Here is a 24,224-nt window from a genome sequence, read left to right on the forward strand (position 1 = left end):
TGCCTGGAAATGTTCTTATGTCATGGTTTCCAATCTAGCGGCCATCACACCGCTGTGTTAGATATTAGTGTAGCAATGTAGCGACTGATGGATATAAAAAGATACTGTATGGCTTAACGCCCGCCACAACAGGTGGACGCAACAGCTTGACAGATTTTCTGTTCTTTTATTATCCACAATATTATCCATTCTAAGTATTTCAGTTTCAAGTAATCTAGTTAATCTCCGTCCTGTTCTTTTCCCGTGTTCAACAGACATTTAGGCTTAGATCTGGTTCCCAGGAAGGAGTTTGAAATGGTCGATGCGGACCAGATCAGCGTTTCAGATCTCTACAAAATGGTAAGTGCTCTGTCTGCATTCAGATGTGTGTCCGATGTGTGCATTTTCATCCCTGAAGCAGTAAATCGCTACAAAATCCTCTGTTGGATGTTAAAACAACATTTGGTAGATGTTTTTGCAACATTTATGATTTCAAATGAATGTCAATCTGAGTGTTTTTGTTGCTTTGGATTACTGCAGGTTGTTCAAAATGAGTTTATTAATATGTGAGTCATCTGCATAGATAAGTGCAGAAATTAATGTTTAAATGTATTCCTGCAACTGTTTTGCATATGTGCATAATGTAGGCATAATGTGCAGATGTTGCCAAGTTCGCACCTGTAGATTGAGCCGAACAGTTAGAAAGCAGACATGTTTTTAAACACTCCATTAGAGGGCAAATTCCCAAGACGGCTCATCAGAATGAATCATTTGCATATTCAATTTCCCAGAATGCCTGATTTTCAGCTTTATGAAACTAAGAGACAATATTGGAAATAAAAAAACTGCTTTTTTTACTTTTTGATTATATCTTTACCCTCGGTAATTCACTTTATTCTCTAGACCTCAACGTTTTATTGGGAGCGGTTTTGACACCAGCGTCTGTTTCTAACTGAAGCTTCTGGGGAAAGAACATTTATTTTATCTCACTCATCTGACAGATCTTTTTCCATGATGCAATATTGTACAATATATAATTTATGCCTATAACATAATTTATTAATTTATGCCTAAACTAATATTAAAGATTAGCATGTTTTTGGCTGTGAAGTTTTACAATAATTTATCAGCATTTTATGTCTAGTAAAGCTGTTAGAAATATTGTGATATTTATATTTAATATATATATTCATGTACTTGCTCTAAAAGTATGTGAATTAGTTGTTTTATTAGAAGAATCAACCAGCAATTGTTGCCATTTTCTATTTAATATTTATTATATTTACACAAATAAATGTTTATATTATGTATTTAATCTGAATATTTAATATTTAATCTAATATTTAATAATATTTGATGTTTTTTAAAGCATGTCAAATTTCATTCAGTTACTTCAATTTTAAGTAAATGTTAAGTAAAAGGCTAAATCAGTGCTATGAAATGAATCAATGTTTTGAATCAGACTGTTGAAATGAATCAAATGTTGCAAATCCATTAGCATTTTTGCCACTAGGTTTAAATCAGAGATGCTCAAATATTCTTTCAGTCGTTATGAAACTTCTAAAAGCATATTAAAATGATTTGATATCCATGGTCGCATTTTTCCTCCAACCGTTGGAAGTTATAAACTTGGTGAAAGATTGAAAGAGGTTGGAGGAACTAGTCAAGAGAAATGAGAACTATTCAAAGTGCCTGACTAAGAGGTTTAGCTAACTTTCTGGGATAAATTCAGATGAAAAGCAAGCACTCTGGGTAGAGTAGCTGAATCTCGACTTGGTTTTTAAGTGCACTAGCCAAATGTTGAGGTCACAGAGAGATTTGTATAGCTCGATATGTGGGAGGCGGAGGAGTTTCACACAAATACCAAAAATAAAGAAAGAGGAGAAGAAAGAAGCAAGCTTCTGAACAGAACATAGAGACATAGATGCGAGAAGACTTTTACTTGCCCTCGGGCAACAGAGAGCACTGAAGCTGCAGAGACTCAAGACCTTTAGCTTTCTTAGAAGTTGCTGCTGAATTGTCTCCAGGGGAGCAAAAGATAGATTAAATCAAAGAGCCGAGCTTTTCTCCTTCTGAATTACACGTGCACTGTTCACACAATTTACTAAGTCCATCTAATGTTTTCTGTTCACTTTCAAGATTCATTCCGTCATTTTTTGTCATTGACAATAATTATTTTTAAAGAATTTATTGTGTTTGTTTTACTTGTTTTAAACTTCCTTTAAGATTCAGGGATGGTAATGCACAAGTTTCAGGTTTCATTTTGACACACTTGAGATGTCAGCCTCATTGTTCCCTTAAACAAGACACTTGCACCAGGCGTCCTGTACCTATAGTAATGCACAGTATGCATAAATTATCAACACTGTTTTTAATTTACAAAAGAACAAAATAGATATTGATATAAGTTAGTCAGGGACTGAAGTCTCACAGAAATGTTGTAACATGGCTGTAAAATCTGCCACGCTCACAGTGCCGCAAGGCGCTGTTTTAGATTAATGAGTCCCGCCAGGCGTGCGTTTAGCCTCCCTGATGGTGAAAGTGAGAACAGAAGGAAAGATATTTGTTTTTTTAGACATTTCTCAATTTGGCCTGAAATCCTCCACTGGGTTTGAAAATGAAGCTCTACTTCACTCCCTTGTTGTCAAGCACCATCTCAAGGAAATCTCACTTTTTATCTTGATATAAAGTGCATGCAGCTTTGAGGATTTCTTTTGCTGGTTCTTATTGTGAAGGTAATTATTAGTGGTGTTTACTAAGGAAAGCATCAGTAGCAATGCCCTAGCCATGAAAGCTTTTTTTTTTTTTCTGCCAGAGAATAAAAAATAAAAAAGGTAATTGCGACATTTTATCTCACACTTTTTTTGCTAGTTTACATTTATTATGTAACTATGTAATATAAATTCGCAATTGTGAGTTATAAAGTCAGAATTGCGAGATATAACGTAGCAATTGCAAGATATGAAGTCAGAATTGCGTGATTTAAACTTGAGCAATTGCGAGATATAAAGTCAGAATTGCGTGATTTAAACTTTAGCAATTGCGGAATATAAAGTCAGAATTGCTTGATTTAAACTTTAGCAATTGCGAGATATAAAGTCAGAATTGTTTGATATAAACTTTAGCAATTGCGGAATATAAAGTCAAAATTGCGAGTTATAAAGTCAGAATTGCGAGATATAAAGTAGCAATTGCAAGATATGAAGTCAGAATTTCTTGATATAAAGTAGCAATTGCTAGATATAAAGTCAGAATTGCGTGTTATAAACTTTAGCAATTGCGAGATATGAAGTCAGAATTGGGTGATATAAACTTTAGCAATTGCGAGTTAGAAGTCAGAATTGCATGATATAAACTTTAGCAATTGCGAGATATAAAGTCAGAATTGCTTGATATAAACTTTAGCAATTGCGGAAAATAAAGTCAAAATTGCGAGTTATAAAGTCAGAATTGCGAGATATAAAGTCGCAATTGTGAGTAATAAATTCAGAATTGCGAGATATAAAGAAGCAATTGCGAGATATGAAGTCAGAAATGCGTGATTTAAACTTTAGCAATTGCGAGATATAAAGTCAGAATTGCTTGATATAAACTTTAGCAATTGCGGAATATAAAGTCAAAATTGCGAGTTATAAATTCAGAATTGCGAGATATAAAGTAGCAATTGCGAGATATGAAGTCAGAATTGTGTGATTTAAACTTTAGCAATTGCAGAATATATAGTCAAAATTGCGAGTTATAAAGTCAGAATTGCGAGATATAAAGTCGCAATTGTGAGTTATAAATTCAGAATTGCGAGATATAAAGTAGCAATTGCGAGATATGAAATCAGAATTGCGTGATATAAACTTTAGCAATTGCGAGTTTATGTCTCACAAATCTGAGAAAAGAATTATGAGATAAAAAGTCGCAATTATCTTTTAAATTGTTTTATTCCTTGGCAGAAACAAGCTTAGGCTACATACCTAGCAACCGCTCTGAATACTTCAATAACACCTCGCAATGCCCTAGCAACCATTTGGAACACTGGACTACCACCTAGCAATATCTTAGCAACCATGCAAAGTAACCTAGCAATCACAGCAAAGCAACTGGCAAAAACAGCCTAGCAACCCTTTAGCCACAACATCATGCAACCAACCAGAGAACCCTAGATACAACCGAGTAATACCGTATGAACCATGGCAACTGAACAGAAAAACAATAACAACCACTTGACTACTACTTAGAAATGCCCTAGTAATGGCCCAGAAAACCATAGGAATCACCTAGAAACACTTTACTTCCAACATCATACAACCAATCAGAACACTATAGCTACCCCCTGGCAACACCATAGCGACCACCCTAAGCAGCCTAGGAACCACCTAGCAATGCTTGAGAAACTGTTTAGCAATGCGATAACAATCATTCAGAACACCTTAGCAACAGCATAGTGGCATCATGCCAACAACCCAGAACACCCTAGCAACTGTAAAGCAAAATGCCAACCGCATAGCAACATTAGAACACCCAAGCAATGGCTTAGAAACCACCCAGAATGCCCTAGCAACTGGACAGCAACGTTCTGACAACCACTGAGAACACCTTGGCAACCGCATAGTAATGTCACTCTTCCAAGAACACCTGAACAGTTCCATAGCAACCACCTAGAACACCCTAGCAACTGGACAGAAAAAGTGTTTAGCGACACCTTAGCTCCACCTTAGCAACCACATAGCAATATCACTCCACCCAGAACAACATAGCACTTTGTCTTTTTAACAGGAAGGCACAATCTATTTAATCTCCCTACGCTAGCATGTTTTGCATACCTTCATTCCCACCATGCGTTCACCAGTGGGGGGTTGTGTTGAATGCTGTGTAATTTATTCTAAACGCTGTCAAAAGCACTGGAGAGAAAGATGCAAGCTAAGAAATACAGACTCATAAGTCACCCAGGCTCCCGGGCAAAGATGTGTGCATGTGTGCGTTTCACCATGTGATTATGAGCATGTGTTTTCAGCTTGGGTTTGTGCTGATGATGCCTCTGTGCATATGATTAATCTATATGTAGCTATTACTCTGTACATCTATATAGTCTTGTGGGGGAAAACATTCAAATCCTTAAGCAAGTGTCTTGTTCACTCAACTGACCGTTCGCAAAGACCCGCCCCCTTTAGTTACTGTTGCTATGTCCGACAAGCCATACCGCTCTCACGACACACCGTGTTCTCACGCAGTGAAACATGACAACGCGCTGACAGACAGGACAGACCAGGTTACTTTTGATATAAAACAAAGTCTCACCTTTCAAATTTGGTCATTTTTTTAAAGAGATTCAAACAATAAATACCATTTTGTGGCTCTTTAATGTATCTGACAGATCACTGTAGAGCCTCAGTTAAAGCTCTCCTTCTAGTTAATTTATAGCATCAAATAAACATGAATGAACATAAGAAGGAATGTTGTTTTAACCGCGGAAAGACGCCAGTACACTTTATTTCCTCCAATGTTAATCTACTAACCCTCCTGACTGCTTTGTTGGAAAAAAATGGCGATTCGGCGGATGGCGGATTATGACTGGTCAGATCGCCTGTCAATCAAACTCCCCGCGAAGGGTCAATTTCAGATGAAAGATGACATTTTGTCACAAGATGTCAATCTCAAAGCAACTCCTAAATAATAATTTGAATGGCAAATTGTTTTACGTTTGAAGATTATTTAAGAGGTTTCAGTGCAAGCAAGTGTACAGTAAATACTTAGTTTGCACATTATGTTTCAGTTTGAGTCACATTCATTATAATACAGTTTTTTGTTTTGTTTTAATGATGTTAGTTCCTGTTATGCAGGTACAGTCAGTATGTCTAACTGCAGTCAGCATGCTTTGTACAGTATACTGTAAATATCGTCTGGATTTAAATTGTCTTTCTCTCTTTCTCTTGGTTGACAGCACCTGTCCAGCAGACACAGCGTCCAGCAAAGCACATCCCAGGTATATTTGTCATCCTCAGCATCATCCGAGGGCTTGTCAGAAATGCTTAGAGTCGTTAACATGCGCTGGACTTTTTGTAGGTCACGCTTCACCAGGGGCTAAAATGTGACATGAAATGTTTTGTGGAGCTAAACACCTCATTTTGATCATGCTAAAAGACCTTTTACAGTCATGTATAAAGCACTAGTTCAGATGTAGGTCAGTAAAACAGACCACAGGTTTGCAACACTGCTATCTAAGCACTCATTTGTTACAATGTACAGCAAAATGTAAATGTGTTGTTCACTCTTGTGCTTTCAGGATGGTGGAAAACAAAGACACGGGGATTCATGTCGAATGCCCGTGCCGCACCATCTCTTTGTCAACCTAAAGAGCTTCACGTACAACACCATCGGCGAGGACACAGACATCTTCTTCTCTCTGTATGACCTGAGAGAGGGCAAGCAAATCAGGTGGGATATATGTCATTACAAGTTTGTTTGTGAATTCAATGGTAGTATCCTTCCACCACTCAAACTTTTTTACAATGAAGAGGCTTACTTTTGAAATGATTCACAAGGAACAGTGAAAAACAGGACATGAGGTTTAAAGTAAGCCATCATTTTTAAAGCATCAAGGTCTAAGAAATGAAAGCTTGCGCAAATACCGCCAACACTGGCCACTTTTTTTTACACACTCGTTCAAAATGGCACACAGAACTGTCTTTCTGTGAAAGCGCCGAAAGACGAGACAAGAGACTTTGATGAAGTATTCATGTAAAAGATCTCTTCGCTTCAGCTATGTTCTAAGACGTCTCTCAAGTCGTAGCGTTTTCAAGGTAGAGGATGGCCTAACTAACTCTCTCTGTCCAAGATGAACTTATCAGCTGAATATCACAGTTTTAAATGGATTTTACAGACAGATTTTAAGATTTTTGCTCAGCATAATGTGCTTCTACATTCATATTTGTTCTCCAAAAGTGTACCTATAGGTAGAATTCACTGCAGTTTCCAGCTGAAACAAACACTAGTGGCTGTAAAGCACCAACAACTTTTATTCCTTTACACACAAATTATGAGTAGTGGGGCAGAATATTGTTTGTTGACTTTTCTGACGTAGTAAACTTGCTTGGTAGCTCACCTGGTACCATGTGAGTCATGATAAAAGAGCTCAAAGACTTGTGTAATTGCTTCAGGAAATGTGTTTTTATCTCACTTTGCTTTTGTTAACAATATCGGGTATGTTTAGGGTCGGCGAGTCGCGATATACCGGTATTGACGATAAACGTAATATTAAAAAAAGAACATAAATAATCATAAATAATCCAGCACCAGTATCTGGTTTGCATCCCCAAACGTACAGTAGGTGGCGGTATTGTATCTCAACGCTAGTTGCTAAGTGTCATACAACACAAGCAGACACAGTGCCCAGCTGTAAAAGCATGTCGTCGGATCTGACTCCAAGAACATTTTTGTGATTCTGCGAAAATGACTCGTTAGACACCCCAGTCTGCAGGACTTGCCGAACAACAGTGAGTGCAAAAGAGGGCAAACCCACTAACCTGTTCGCCCACCTCCATTATCCTGCAGATTTGGCCTCTCTACAGAGAGTAAGTTGCCATAATTTTGCCAGTCCTGAAACAGGAAATGTTACATTAACCTGCTAACTGCTGACGTCCCCTTGGACTTTTAGTCCAGAAGTGTGCTCATTCGCATAAAAACGTATGGATTATCGTATGCTTACTTCAAATATCTTTAGAGAGTAGTGTTTTTTTTTCTTTCTATTTTTCGAAGAATTGGGTGATGCGAGCATTACAGAGCGCTAAACTCTCACATGTAATTTAGTTTTCATTCATACTCAACACCGGAGGGCGCCCTCACGCAGAAACTCTGCAAGTGAGACTCATATGATTAATAAAACTTATGACGTTCCAGGAAATCCCTAATATGGACAAAGACATCTAGCTATCGCTGTAGCTTAACGGCCCACTGAAGTGCCTTGTAACGCGTGGCTTTGTATTTGACGTAATATCCACTGAAACAGGAAGCTAAGGTGGGACATATTTAATGGCTCCTCCCCCTTTTCAAATAGCCAATAGCGTTTTGTTTACCTCACAGACTGCAATTCGTACTTGACAGCACCATGAAAGCGAATCCGAGTGCTGATGATATGTTGGATTCAACAGTAGAGGTGTGAATAAATTCTAGCCATTTCGTTATTAACCAACTAACGTTTTCGTTGGAAAACGGAATAAAACTCAAGCGTTTGAGCAACCGAACACACATCTCCATCCCATAGTGCTCCGTGACGTGTCAGCGGTCGCTTCGGCCAGGTGGTATTTATAGCATAGGGGGCAGAGCTTTAGATTCTGGAGAGCATTTGATTGGACAGAAGATGTGATGAGACAGCCTGATCTCACGACAATTCGTACGAATTCTACGAGGTGGCTAATTCGTACGAATTCATACGACCTCACTCGTACGAATTAGTAAGATTTTTGCTAAATCGTACATATTTTACGAATTGCCTAATTCGTATGAATTCATACGAATGACTTACCCCTGACCCCGCCCCTAAACCTACCCATCACGTGGGTTTAGACAAATCGTACGAATTCGTACGACCTCACGAATTAGCCACCTTTTTATCACTCGTACGAATTGGTCGTGAGATAGCGTTGGATGAGAACCTAAAGTCTGCGTGATCCATTTGAGCGGAAGTTGGAGTCTTTAAGTTTTGAATGCTTATATCTCCTAAATGCAAATTTTGTCATTGTTTTGGAACACACCAGCTTATCCATAACCTTAATGCTAATATATTCATACTAAAAGCTAAAAACTTACATTTTTGATTTCAGGGGGCCTTTAAAGTCATTTTGACTGATTAAACATGTTACTCACCAGTAAATGGTTTATCTGTGTTCTTCAAGCCATCTAAGGCATTTTCATAAGGATAATGTATATTTATGTTGTATGTATGTTCTATTTTGTCACGAAATGTGCAAGAAACAGTTACATAATTGTGCTGAAATCTCCACACAGGCCCGTTTCTCCAACGAGCCTGGTTTACTTTTGTGTTTACGGAGCGCAAGTCATGCGGCTTTTTGAGACTCGGGCTCCTTTAACTTTTCTGACAAGCAAGCAAAACTTAAGGAACTCGATATAAGTTGGCAAAAAAAAAAAAAAGCGCTTGTCAGAAACAGGAAGAGGGATTGATTTCCAGTGAATGAGCTGGAAACACCCTTGAGGGAAGTCCAGTTTCAGTGGCTGGAATAAACTGAGACTCTATCTTCTATTATAACGGAAGCTTGTTTTGCTTTTCCTACGTGGTTTCGTCGTGCCAACCTTAAGAGAAATAAGGCCACAGAACAATTTCTCCAATGGGGGTGTTTAAAAAGTAATTCATGCACCTCATTAATTAAATTAGAAAGATCGCTTTGAAACGATGTTTCTGCTTGAAGCAGCATATCAGTAAGGTCATGTTTTACTCTTTTATTCTTCTGAATGCCGAAAGAAACAACAACACAACCGTTAATTAGGATGGTCAGACCCGCACAGTATTACTCAGCTTTACCATTTTTTTGGGCTCACCTGAAAGAGTCATGTTGCGTCATCATCCCTGAAAACACCACGGGTTATAGTGGCTGTGTGTGTGTGTGTGTGATTTCGGAGCCTTGATCTGCAGAAAGCGCTAGAACGTAGCTCGTGTGCGTCCCGAGGGAGAGCGCTCTCATGAGAGACCCCATGCTGAGGAGGCAGAACCATTTCTTTTCCAGCGTTCTCATCCCTTATTCCCTCTGAGAGCTTTTGGCCGAGTCTAGACGGCAGTTTTTTGAGCGAGTTAAGCTTTCGCTTTTTATCATTCTTTCCCACTGCAGATCTTTACATCCCTAACAAAACCCACAAATCAATGCAGTGCTTTTTGAGGTTAAACATGCTTCGTTTTTTTCACCATTTCTGTTTCATTTTAAAATCGACGTAAAATCCAAATGGAGTCTGTTTACTATGTTGATGCACATGGTTTTATCCAAATAAAAAAAATGTTAGCTGATTTTTTTCACCTAAATATTATATTTAATAACTTGCTCCGCCTATTTAAATTTCAATTAAATTTCAAAAAAATTATTTAACATTTTCTCATTCAATTTCTTCAGTTTTTCTCGGAAAACATAATATATTGTTTGAATTCAGGACTTTTTTTCTATATTTAATACTTTATTTGATTTAAATGGTTAATGTACATATAATATAGGGCTATGAAACGATTAATCACGTCCAAAATAAGCGTTTGTGTTTACATAATATATGTGTGTGTGCTGTGTATAATTATTTTGTATATATATAAATACACACACATGCATGTCATATATTTAAGAAATATTTGCATGTATATACTGTATATATATAGAAATATTTTATATATAAAAAAACACATTTTTCTTAAATATATACATGTACATATACAATATAATAATACACAGTACACACACATATTTTATGTAAACACAAACCTTTATTTTAGATGTGATTAATCGCGATTAATCGTTTCACAGCCCTAATATCTATGTAATTATATGTAAATGCAGTTTAGCTAATTTGTTTAATTATACAGTATTTATGAAATCGGTTGATCACTCAATAATAATCTTACGTTTCCAACAGACAAAATCGACCAATTTTGTAAACAGTTCTTGTGTTATGCATATTCTTGAGCCAAGGTGTTTTATTGTGATATTTATTCTGATAAAAAATTCTAATTTCAAAACTTTAATAAGTCGAAACAACACTTACAGTTTATTTTCTTTATTCTGTTCTTTATGCTAAATGTCAAAATAGTGTTTGTTCATTCGTTCATTCATATCAGAATAAAAGTTCTGTTCTTTATGCTGTAAAAAATATCAAAAATAGTTTTTATTTATTTATTTATTTTCAGAAAAATATGTATATATATTGTGCCACATAAAGTAGTTGTTTTTAGTTTTAGTTTTAGTTGGTTGCCAATCCAACTTTATATATTAATGTAGAATGTACAGTCAAAATGGTCTGTTTTATAGTTGTTTTGCCAAAAGGATTTTTCATAAAATCAAGATACATTCACTGATAACTAATTTCATATGGTCCTTTTGGCTTCTCTTGTTTTAGGACATTTAGATTTATTTGTGTAATTTCTTTACTGAAAATTAAGGCAGTGATTAAAACTGATTTTCTTTTTCAGTGTCCAGCCTGATTATTTTTTTCTTTTACATAACTAAACGGTTCTTTAAGGACTGTGACATGATGTTTTAATTGCTAACTCATCCCTGTAATTATTAAAATGATTAGTAATATCACAGGTTATAAGTTCCACTAATAGAGATTTCAAATCTTGAAAAACAGGCCGAAATTCATCACGTTATATAAATGGCAACAGTCGAGGAAAGCTGGCCAAATGATTCTTCACACAGCACCCACAGAACTGTCTCTCTCTCTCTCTCTCTCTCTCTCTCTTTCTCTCTTTCTCTCTCTCTCTCTCTCTCTCTCTCTCTCTCTCTCTCTCTCTCTCTCTCTCCACCCACTCCTCATGGTTTTGACAGGCTGCTAATGGTGCCTCTGCCTCCCTCTCAAAAGCTGTCTGACCCTGGAGTGGGCCACAAGTTCGGTCCAAAATTATATCATGCCTGGTCAAGCCTGAAAAGAGAAACGTACTGTACACAACTGTTTTTTATTTTGGCAGTTGCAAGAACTTTCTAGATGATTGAAGTTTTGTAAAACACCATTTGCAAACCAATTTATTCTGTAACGGCACATATTTGATATTGACTTTAAGGTACTATGCAAAATGTTTGACCCCTAATAGTGTGTGTGTGTGTGCGCGCGTGTACGTGTGTGTGTCTGTGTGTGTGTGTGTGTGTGTGTGTGTGTGTGTGTGTGTGTGTGTGTGTCTCTCTCTCTCTGGGAGCTAGCAGTTACATCCATATACCGGCGCTGCAAATATTTCATGGTGTTTTGGGTTGCACCACATAGCATAGACAAAAAAAGTGGAAAATATAAAATAATAATAAAATATAACTTCATTATTATTAATAATAATAATAGAATCAACAAATAACAATTATAAAAGTGTTGTTGTTGCTGCTGTTTAAAATGAAAATAAAATATAACAAAATAAATGATAAAATATTTATAATAAAATTTGTATAATAAAAATTAAATAGAACACAATATTGTCATTGTTGTTATATTGTTAAAATAATTCATACACCTCTTTAATTAAATTAGTAGAAAAGTATTTAATTTCTGTTGTTGTTGTTGTTTAGAAGGAAAGTAATATAAATTGAACATTAAGAAATAAGGAATGGTATTATCATTATTATTATTAAATAAATTATAATAAATAGAACGAAAAAATAAAATGTTTTTATGATATTTTTTAAAATAAAACAGTGTTGTTGTTGTTAGATTTTCAAATTATTCATACACCTCATTAATTAAATTATTATATTTACAATTATTATTATATACATTTTTTTTATTTGAACAACAACAATAATAACAATTATTATTGTCATTGTTTTTAAAAACAGTAAATAATAATTTTAAAATAATAATAAAATACAATGAAATGTAAAAAAAATATATTGTTATGATAATAATAAAATGAAACACATTATTATTAAATATAATAAAATAAAATATTTAACAAAAGATAATTACATATTTAAAAATATTATATAATAAAAAAATACAAAACAGTTTTATTATTTATCTACAATAATAATAATGAGTATTGTTGTTGTTGTTGTTAAAAAAAACTAAAAATAATAATTATTATAAAATGTATTATTATTATTTATTATTTGTTGTTGTTGTTGCTGTCATTGAAAAAATAAACTATATTAGTAATTGTGCAGGTATCTGTCTTGCGCACCAGCAAGTCTTTGACTAACTTGTAGCTTTTGCTGTTTCTTAGATTGTTTTTCCATAAATATTCACATTAAGTTCATAATAATGCAAATAAATGCAATTAAATTATGCGTCTCAAATTTTGCCAAAAGTTTTGATGTCCAGGTTTGTTGCTTTCTCTGATCTGTCGATGCTTTCGTTGTTGCAGGAACAGACTGGACTCGGTTTCCAAACTGACTCGGTTCCTTGATATGCATTTAGAAGAAAGCTTTCAGAAACTGATGATCCTTTAGTTTGGAAGCAACACAAGTTCTCCATCAAAACACCACCAACTCTTAGTTTCAAAACAGATGCTGCCAGTCACTATCTGCCATTATCTCACAAAATATTCATGTTCTTTTCGTGATTGATTAAAATGCACGACAGCTGCTTGTCTCTATTCAAACGTAGATTAATTATTCAGCTTTGAAGGTGCCTTTAATATTTGAACTTATTAATTGCATTTTTCCAGCGATCCCCAGCAGTTCATTTCATGTTCAGAAGCCCTTGTGTGTTTCTTTAACTCAAATCCTCTCTCTAAACATGTTTCATAAGGATCATACGGCAACCTGAAAGCCTGTGAGCCTTTACACACTGTTATTACCGTGTGCGGCATGAGCTCGCTGCACAATAGGCTTTAAACAATCGCTGGGAAATAATAGCGCTTCTGATGTTATAGAAGAGTTTAATGAATACGTGTCACTGCTGCCAGAGGACAATAGCGTCTCCGTCGGGGAAGTGGGTCGGCGCCTTCCAGCGTCGTGATTGGTTGTTTTGGGCAGAGCCGTTCCCTCTGGGCGAACCCACGTCAATGTGAACATGTGAAGCACATGTGCCGGAATGTGTCGTCACACTCATTTATGTGCACATACATGCCAGATCAGAAATTCATGTCTGTCTCAAATTGCACCAATTCCATAAACAACTGATTAGCAAGGTATAATATAATATAATATAATATAATATAATATAATATAATACAATATAATATAATATAATATAATATAATATAATATAATATAATATAATATAATATAATGTATTTATTTATTTACAAAATTAATTAGCAAGTTTTTTTGTAATGAATTGTGTGTTGTAAAAATAAATAGGTTCAAATACGTTTTATTTGATGTATTCATTTATTTTTATAAATAATAAATAAACATTCAGTTTATGGGTTGTAAAAACTTAAATAAAAAAACTAAACATTTATTTATTCATTCATTCAATCAATCAATAAGTATTAGTTTTAAAAATAAGTCAAATTAGATACATTTAAAAAAAAAGCTAGTTAGTTATTTACAATATTTAGAATTATCAAGGTTTTTTATATAATAGCAATTGGCAAAAAAAAAAAAGTATTTATTCATTAATTAGTTCAATTAATAGTTCATTTAAAGTACAATTAAATACATTTAAAATATTTATTTAGCTAGTTTGTTATTTACAATAGGAATTAGGAAGGTTTATGTAATGAGACATTGGTTGTAAAAAAAATTTTTTTTTATTTATTTTGTCTTGTTGTAAAATAATAAGTAAAAGTTACTTTTTTAAAGGTAGTGTAGTCAGTTTATTATTATTATTATTATTATTATTATTATTATATTATTTTTATTTTTTATTTTTTTGTGGTTGAAACTCAATAATAGTCAATCAATAAAAGAAGTGGTCTAAAATATTAAAACATGAAAATATATATTTTCAGTGGAAGTCCAAAAAATGTTCGTCCAATCATTGCATTCGGTTCACATACAATGTCCTACCTGTAGACAGACGTCAGTCACAGAGCGCCGCAAACAAACAGCAGCCGCATCTTACAGTTCCTCCTCAACCAAAACAAGCTTAAGTTAAGCTTAAAGTTTAAGCTTAAGGCTTGTTCACACCAAGGACGATAGCGATAAAGATAACGATAATGATATAGTTCTCAATATTAAAGAATAGCAGAGTTCGCACCACAGCTATAACGATAATGATGTAGAGAAACGGCATCGTTGGGATCACTTTCGGAATGATTTTTTTTTTCAGCTGTTGAACGATAAAAACACTGACAGCCAATCAGAATCCATTCTAATCCATTCTAATCCATTCCATTCTAATCTCTCAGACGACATTGCGGAGAAGTTAATCGCCGAGGTCCAGAAAAATCCAAGCCCCTTTTCAAGAAAATGGATATGGAAAACAATCCTTTATACCCGAAATTTTCGTATGCGTTTTTTCGTATTCGTGATGCGGTGGCTCTGAATTGTCAAAACACTATTCAAAATGCTTGCTACGGATGCGAAAAACGCAGAAAATCGAACCTGATCCGAATGTTTTTATGACGGACAAAAGTTTCGGAGGCAGTGTGCAAGCGTGATTTACATAACGTGAGGTCATATTTATTTTTTAACGTGCGAAAATTTCGGATGCGAATTTCGGACTCAGTGTGAAAGGGCCTTTACTCAAAACATAGCATGCTGAGGACATCTGCTGGTTAAAGCTGTGTAAATGCAACAAGAAAAGCAAAAACACGTTCAGTGACACACTTTGAAACGTCAGCGTGCGAGCTTAGAATAAACAGACCGTTATCGTTCGTTGGTGTGAACGCAAATATAATTATCTCTATAGTTATTGCTATAGTTATCATTCTTGGTGTGAACGGCCCTTTATGCTGAGTTCTATCCGGAGTCGTTCACGTCCTCAGACTCGGATTTATGCGTTTCTGTGTCAACACCATCAACCCCAAAATGAATCTGCAGCAGTCAGGTGGTACAAACAAGAGCTCTGTACGTTGTTTACGTTCTTTATCATTGTAATGTAATGTGCTTTGAGACACGAGGTAATTTAACGCCGTCTCTCGTGACGCTTTGCAGAATCTGATGTGTCGGTCATGTGTTTTTAAGGAAGTGTGGCTTTGAAGACGCTCTGAAGGGTGGTCTTATGCTTTTAAAGCTAGCTTGCTAATGCTAACCTCTCCAAAATTGCCTACTCTGCCTTTAAATAAGTGTTGTATAGTGTGGCTAGATTCATGTATATCTGGCTAGACTGTGTTCCTGAATTCATTTATTTCTGTTTTCTACATCAGTAATTCCAACTCCTAAACTTCACATTCATTTTAGCTGCATGAAAAACAAAACAGCAATGCAAATTTTGAATCAATTATACATGGAAAGCGAGCAGCGCATCAACACCGAGTCACTGCGATTTTACATGCTTTCACTTTACTCTTTCAGCTCTGTTGAACTCAGTCTTCAGACTGTAGAATGTAATGTACATATTATACATGTTCCCTCACAAAGCCCGTATCCCGACCTAGAAACCGAAGACTCAATTCCTGTGCTAACAGCAGAAGTAGCATAGAGATATTTTGATCCGAGTTTTCCTCTTGATGTGTGTGTTTGATATGCATGATGACTGGTTCCTGTGGATCGGATGTGGCAAGCGGAGAATTCTCAGCAAGGAGAACTGGCTCGAAATCGTCTAATTTAGATCTCAAAAATAACATTCAGAGTTTGCTGGCACTCACACAGTCATTAGGGCTTCACTTAATTTTCCAATGATGCCATTGTGCCAGCACTTCAATATTTCACTGCGTGGAGAAGAGATGAACATTTGAACATCAAATAGACACAAAATGTTTATTTGATGTGTAGAATGCTTAGTTCGCCCCAAAAATGAAAATCCTGCAATTATTTACTCACCCTCGTGTTGTTCAAGCACTAATTTGTCTTGCTTTCTTCCTTGGAACACAAGAGGAGAGATTGTTCATCCCTTAAAATGAAGAAATGAATTATTGATTTATTAATTCAGAAATAAAAATGTAAATTCATCCTTTCATTCATTATACAAAAGGAGATATTTTGCAGAATGTTCATGCTCTTTTCCATTAAATGAATGAATTAAATATCAATTAATTCAAAACCTATAAATGAATAAACCACTTTGTTTGATTGTATATTATTTGATAAAAAAAAAAGTTTATCTATTTATATATTAATTAATTATTAGAGCAAGTTTGTAGAGTAGTACAATTAAAGTGACCCTAATTAAAAAAGGCAATTATTTCATTCGAAATGTATCCAATTTATCCAATCAAAATGAACATGTAAATAAACTAATTTATCTGATTTAATGTAATAAAAATGATATATTTTAATTCATGTATTGTTAATTTTTTTAGATATATATTTATACATCCATCCATTATTATTATGAAAAGTTTTTATGAATGTGGTTATGAACATCACTAAAGTGACTCCAATTAAAAATAAAATATTATCAATGTATTTATTCAAAAATAATCATAAATAAACCACTTATTCGATTTGATTAGACAGACAGACAGACAGACAGACAGACAGACAGACAGATAGATAGATAGATAGATAGATAGATAGATAGATAGATAGACACAGATAGACTGACAGACAGACACAGATAGATAGATAGATAGATAGACAGACAGACAGACAGATAGATAGATAGACAGATAGATAGATAGATAGATAGATAGATAGATAGATAGATAGACACAGATAGACTGACAGACAGACATAGATAGATAGATAGATAGATAGATAGATAGATAGATAGATAGATAGATAGATAGATAGATAGATAGATAGATAGATAGACTGACAGACAGACACAGATAGATAGATAGATAGATAGATAGATAGATAGATAGATAGGTAGATAGATAGATAGATAGATATATAGATGGATAGATAGACACAGATAGACAGACAGACAGACAGACAGACAGACAGACAGATAGATAGATAGATAGATAGATAGATAGATAGATAGATAGACACAGATAGACTGACAGACAGACACAGATAGATAGATAGATAGATAGATAGACAGACAGACAGACAGACAGACAGATAGATAGATAGATAGATAGATAGATAGATAGATAGATAGATAGATAGATAGATAGATAGATAGATAGATAGATAGATAGATAGATAGACAGACACAGATAGATAGACAGACAGATATAGACTGACAGACAGACACATATAGATAGATAGATAGATAGATAGACACAGATAGACTGACAGACAGACACAGATAGATAGATAGATAGATAGATAGATAGATATATATATAGATAGATAGATAGATAGACAGACAGACAGACAGACAGACAGACAGACAGACAGACAGACAGACAGATAGATAGATAGATAGATAGATAGATAGATAGATAGATAGATAGATAGATAGATAGATAGACACTAGATAGATAGATAGATAGATAGACACTAGACAGACAGACAGACAGACAGATAGATAGATAGATAGATAGATAGATAGATAGATAGATAGATAGATAGATAGATAGATAGATAGATAGATAGATAGATAGATAGATAGATAGATAGATAGATAGACGTCTCTCTGGTGCCAGTGTCTCCATTAGTCTATGTGATCAGGAAGTGAGCTCAGTTCTATGATCTGATTACGGCGCAGTCGATTCACTTCATCCACTGGAAACACACTTTATTATCATCCTCAGTGTATTCCCACGACTGCCCTGTACGGCTCCACTGTGCAGCTTCTGGAATTGATATTGAATACAGATGTATTGTCATAAGGAGCCACAAGCACTCCGTTATATTAAATCCTTTCATTTGTGTGTGAAAAATATTTAATAAAATAAAATAATATAAGTTGTTAATAAGATAAAATAAACTAAAAAGAAATAAAGGAATCAATTATCACTCATATTTAAATGTTTTAGAACTAGATATATTAAATTCAGTTAAAACTTCATGTGTGAACTTTCCAATTATTATTATTATTATTATTATATATTTTTTTGGGGTAAATTATAAAGAAAAGCAGTTTAAATGTTGCATTTAAAAATAATATTTATTTATTGTTATATTTAGCTATATTTATAAACATGACTTAAATAAGCAGTATTAAAAATGTCTATTTGTCATCTTGTATTTTTTTTTTATAACAGCATACTTACATTATTTATATAACACTCCAAACGTTAATTAAATAAACATTTCTGAATAATATATTGTCAAATTAAACATTATTTATTATTGTGTTGTTATATTTAACTAGCCTTATACATTTTTTTTTTATTTTTTTTATTATTAAATACATTTTTAGCATGAATTAAATATTTAAGTACAGCTATTTATTTGTCAGTTTTGATACAATTTTCAATTTGTCAGTTTTATTATTGACTTCTTAAATTGGTCATTGATTCAGCATAAAAATTCTGTTTAAAAAAATCTAATTCATAAAAAAATATATTTTTTAATATTACTATTTAATTCTTTTTTTTCTTTTTTTTAGTTTTAGTTAGTTTTAGTTTTTATTTATTACCAGTTAAATACCAATTTATTTGTATTTTTTAGTTTTCATGTTAATTTTTGTTACATTTTTAGTCATTTCTTTATGCACTTTAGTCATTTTATTAGTTATATATATATATATATATATATATATATATATATATATATATATATATATATATATATATATATATATATTGCTATTTAATTTATTTTTTATTCCTGATTTAGTTTTAGTTAGTTTTAGTTTTTGTTTATTACCAGTTCATAATATTAGTCCTTCAACTTAAACTTATTTCAGTTTATTGCCAAGGCAAAATTTCTCATTTTAATTAAGGTTTTCAACTAATATATTTTATTCAATTTCAGCTTAATTTCAATTAACAGAAATGTTTTCAATAGTTTTAGTTTTTTGTTACAATAATTACCCTGATTAGTGACACAGAAATCACACATTTCCTCTTTTCACTCTTTCACTCTCAAACTTTTTTATGCGTTCTGACCATAAATTTACACGACAGCGGTGATTCGGAAGCCTGAAAACGCAAACTTAAAACAGGATTAAACGTTTTTTTTTAAAACGATACCATTATCGTCTCCATGTAAACTACAAAAATGTGCATCTGTGAAAACTGTGACATAATGCACATGTGTATTACATGTTCAGTCTATAGGCACGTAGTGTTTCTTTACAAAGTAACATCGCCACCTACTGGCCTGGCATAAATAATACAGCGTTTTTAGTCGTTTCCGCGAAAAACCGGTTCAGATCCATTGCATTTAGCTATATTTACCTACCCATTAGATGAACGTTTTTAATGACAACTTGCTCACGTAAACTTTTATAGAATCAACTTGTTCTTTTTATCCTTCCAGTGAAAAGTTCATGGTGAGACTCAACAAAAATGGTGGCCCAAAAAACCCAGAGAAGGTTGACCGCCTCTGCGCACTCTTTACGGTAGGAATGCATTTAATCAACAGCATTGTTATTGCTCTGGCTAAATAATACATTAGTTCATATGAAAAAAGACGCTGAATGGCTTCTCTCGTTTTCTCGCAGGACCTAAGCAACAAGGACATGAAGAGAGATCTGTACATTGTGTCCCAGGTCATCAGGACGGGTGAGTGTCCCGTCTCATTGTGTGTCTTTCCCTTTCTCTCTCTTCCTCTATCTATTTCCTTTATTTGGAGCCAAATGTTCCCAAGTTATCTCAAGGCACTGCATTTCTGCCAGCAATTGCATCTCTAGAGTAGTTACGTAAGTGTGGTTCCATTCCACTTCATAAAGGGACGAGTGGCTCGGATGCTGGAACAAGACCGTTCAATTCATGAATTAATTGAATGACACATTTGCATAAAACATTTTTAAATAAATGAACATGGCACTGTTTTGTTAAAATATATTATTATATTGACACGTATAAAAATGATTAAACAGTCTTAAAATTAGATGTCACAACATATATAGATGTAAATATCACTGTTTATTAAAATGTATTTATTATTAGGGCTGTCAAGCGAATACATTTTTTAATCTAATTAAATTGAGTCATTGAATCATCGGTTCACCCGATTCATTTGCTCAAAACGCTGATTCATTCAGAAACGAAACAACGCTGTGTGTCGCACAACAGTTCTGCTCTGGCTTTACAGGTAATATTTTTATTGGCAAAATTGATCTAAAACAGACAATATTGTGTCTAAAAATATAACACAATATTAATAATAATATTAATAATATTAATTATAAAATCATTCGGAAACAAAAACATCACTCGTTTGGAATGAGTGATATTCACATTATTTTTCCATAGCTAATTCATTAATTAATGCTTTAAACCGACAACCCAAATTATTATATTAGCATATAAAAAGATTATTAAAAGCCCTTTTGAATAATTCATATGTAAAATTAAAGGTGATTTATTGTTTTGTTGTTATATTTAGCTCGATTTTTAAATATTAGTTAAATAAACAGTTGTGTGGCATTTTCCATGTTTTATGTTCACTGTTTATTAACATGTATTGTTATATTGGTGCATATTACATTATTAAATATCCATATAAATACAGTTTTTTTAAATATATTCTGAATAACTTATTTGTCAAATTAAACATTATAGCCATAAATAGCCGTAGTAAAAAAAATCTTGAAGAAAACATGCCATGATTATTTTAATTTAACTGTTTTTTATTTTATTTTTATGTATTTGACTTATTGCATTAAACTTTTTGAATCTAATTGGTAGAAATGACTGTGTGATTTACAAAAAATAAATATATATATATATATATATATATATTTTTTTTTTTTTGTAATGTAAATGGTCATTTCCTACTGGACCAGATTTGTATAATTTATGCAGATGGTAGTATGTACATTTCTGACAGCGATGTATAACGCACTGTGTTCAGGACGGATGCTGTTAAACGACTCGAAGAAAGGACCCCCTCACGTCCAGTACCGCCGGCCGTACGGGTGCGCAGTGCTAGCCATGAGCGACGTCCTCCAAACCATCTCTGAACTCAAAGAGGAGAAAGACTTTGTGCTCAAAGTTTACACGTAAGCCTCTTCTGTGCACTTTAGAGCCATTTATCTGCTTGATTTATCAATTAAATCAAACAGAAAGACTGGGGAACCACGTTTATTACGAGCACATTAAATCACGAATGAAAAATCGCTCGCTCGCCTTATTAATTCTACAGTTTTGACAAAACACTTGAGCACTGATGGATAAAAACCACTCAGGAATATATTAACTTCTCTGTTCCAAAAAGAACTGAGAATTATTGTAGCCTCCATCATTTGAGATTTGCGAAGCTGAACGTTGTAAACACAAATTCATGTAAAATTGATGGACGCTATGCAGTGTGCAGATCAGAGGAACATATTTGCTTTACGACTGACAGGAGGATTTCTCAAACTCGGATTTGTCATGGCATTTTGTTATTGATGTAAGATTTGCATGTCAGAACAGCTCTGTTCCAAACCGTAAGATGCTGCCTACCTAGACAGCGTGTTAAGGCGTCATAGGCATGCTTGTGTCATGGAGGCTTTTTCGGAAGGTAGTCAAATTTAAGGGAAATAAATCATCAAACTTAGTGGAAAGTTCAAGAAAAATGTCAAACTATACTTATTTTATTCAATATAGGTACACAGTAGTTATATTTTATATGAATATGTATATATGATGTATAGATTGTTGTACTATTACCATAGCAACATGCTAACATCAACTATGCTAACATAACTCTATTGGAACAAATTGTTCTATCTATCCATCTAATTCAGTCACTCATAAGCTTTCATTTTGGATAGAATGCTTTTATATTTTCTATTTCATTACATATTTATATGTGCTGTTTGTTGATATGCTTGATAGATTATTGTAGCGTAGCAACATGCTAACATCAAACTCTATTGGAACAAATTGTGAATGTTATAGTTCAGTCACTCATTAGGTTTCATTTTGGATAGAATGCTTTTATATTTTGAATTTCATTAGATATTTATATGTGCTGTTTGTTGTTATGATTGATAGAGTATTATAGCATAGCAAAATGCTAATATCAACTTTGCTAACATAACTCTATTGGAACAAAATGTGAACATTCTAATTCAGTCACTCATTAGGTTTCATTTTGGATAGAATACTTTTATATTTTGAATTTGATTACATAGTTATATGTGCTGTTGTTATGATTGATAGAATATTGTAGCATAGCAACATGCTAATATCAACTATGCTAACATAACTCTATTGTAACAAATTGTGAACATTCTAATTCAGTCACTCATAAGCTTTCATTTTGGATAGAATGCGTTTACATTTTGTATTTCATTACATATTTATATGTGCTGTTTGTTGATATGCTTGATAGATTATTGTAGCGTAGCAACATGCTAACATCAAACTCTATTGGAACAAATTGTGAACGTTATAGTTCAGTCACTCATTAGGTTTAATTTTGGATAGAATGTTTTTATATTTTGAATTTCATTACATATTTATATGTGCTGTTTCTTGGAACGATTGACAGAGTATTGTAGCATAGCAACATGCTAACATCAACTATGCTAACATAACTATTGGAACAAATTATGAACATTCTAATTCAGTCACTCATTAGGTTTCATTTTGGATAGAATACTTTTATATTTTGAATTTAATTGCATAGTTATATGTGCTGTTTGTTGTTATGATTGATAGAGTATTGTAGCATAGCAACATGCTAATATCAACTATGTTAACATAACTCTATTGTAACAAATTGTGAACATTCTAATTCAGTCACTCATAAGCTTTCATTTTGGATAGAAAGTTTTTATATTTTGAATTTCATTACATATTTATATGTGCTGTTTGTTGTTATGATTGATATAGTATTGTAGCATAGCAACATGCTAATATCAACTATGCTAACATAACTCTATTGTAACAAATTGTGAACATTCTAATTCAGTCACTCATAAGCTTTCATTTTGGATAGAATGTTTTTATATTTTGAATTTCGTTACATATTTATATGTGCTGTTTGTTGTTATGATTGATAGAGTATTGTAGCATAGCAACATGCTAATATCAACTATGCTAACATAACTCTATTGGAACAAATTATGAACATTCTAATACAGTTACTCATAAGGTTTTATTTTGGATAGAATGCTTTTGTATTTTGTATTTCATTACATATTTATCTGCTGTTTGTTGATATGCTTGATAGATTATTGTAGCGTAGCAACATGCTAACATCAAACTCTATTGGAACAAATTGAGAACGTTATAGTTCAGTCACTCATTAGGTTTCATTTTGGATAGAATACTTTTATATTTTGAATTTAATTACATATTTATATGTGCTGTTTGTTGTTATGATTGATAGAGTATTGTAGCATAGCAACATGCTAATATCAACTATGCTAACATAACTCTATTGTAACAAATTATGAACATTCTAATTCAGTTACTCATAAGGTTTTATTTTGGATAGAATGCTTTTGTATTTTGTATTTCATTACATATTTATATGTGCTGTTTGTTGATATGCTTGATAGATTATTGTAGC

General features: G+C 33.4%; 1 protein-coding gene across 6 annotated transcripts in view; it reads left to right on the plus strand.

The window, feature by feature from the left end:
* The window catches only part of dock3 (dedicator of cytokinesis 3), a 204,962-nt gene that overhangs the window by 128,265 nt on the left and 52,473 nt on the right, over positions 1–24,224 (plus strand). For all 6 annotated transcript variants that reach the window (XM_084416722.1, XM_084416723.1, XM_084416724.1 and 3 more), the window contains exons 7-12: positions 255–339; positions 5,912–5,953; positions 6,254–6,405; positions 20,034–20,115; positions 20,218–20,278; positions 21,573–21,720. In XM_084416722.1, coding sequence (XP_084272848.1) covers positions 255–339; positions 5,912–5,953; positions 6,254–6,405; positions 20,034–20,115; positions 20,218–20,278; positions 21,573–21,720 — 570 coding nt within the window. The remainder of the gene's footprint in view (positions 1–254; positions 340–5,911; positions 5,954–6,253; positions 6,406–20,033; positions 20,116–20,217; positions 20,279–21,572; positions 21,721–24,224) is intronic.

The sequence above is a fragment of the Rutilus rutilus genome, assembly GCF_951802725.1.
Source record: "Rutilus rutilus genome assembly, chromosome: 8".
Lineage (NCBI taxonomy): Eukaryota > Metazoa > Chordata > Actinopteri > Cypriniformes > Leuciscidae > Rutilus > Rutilus rutilus.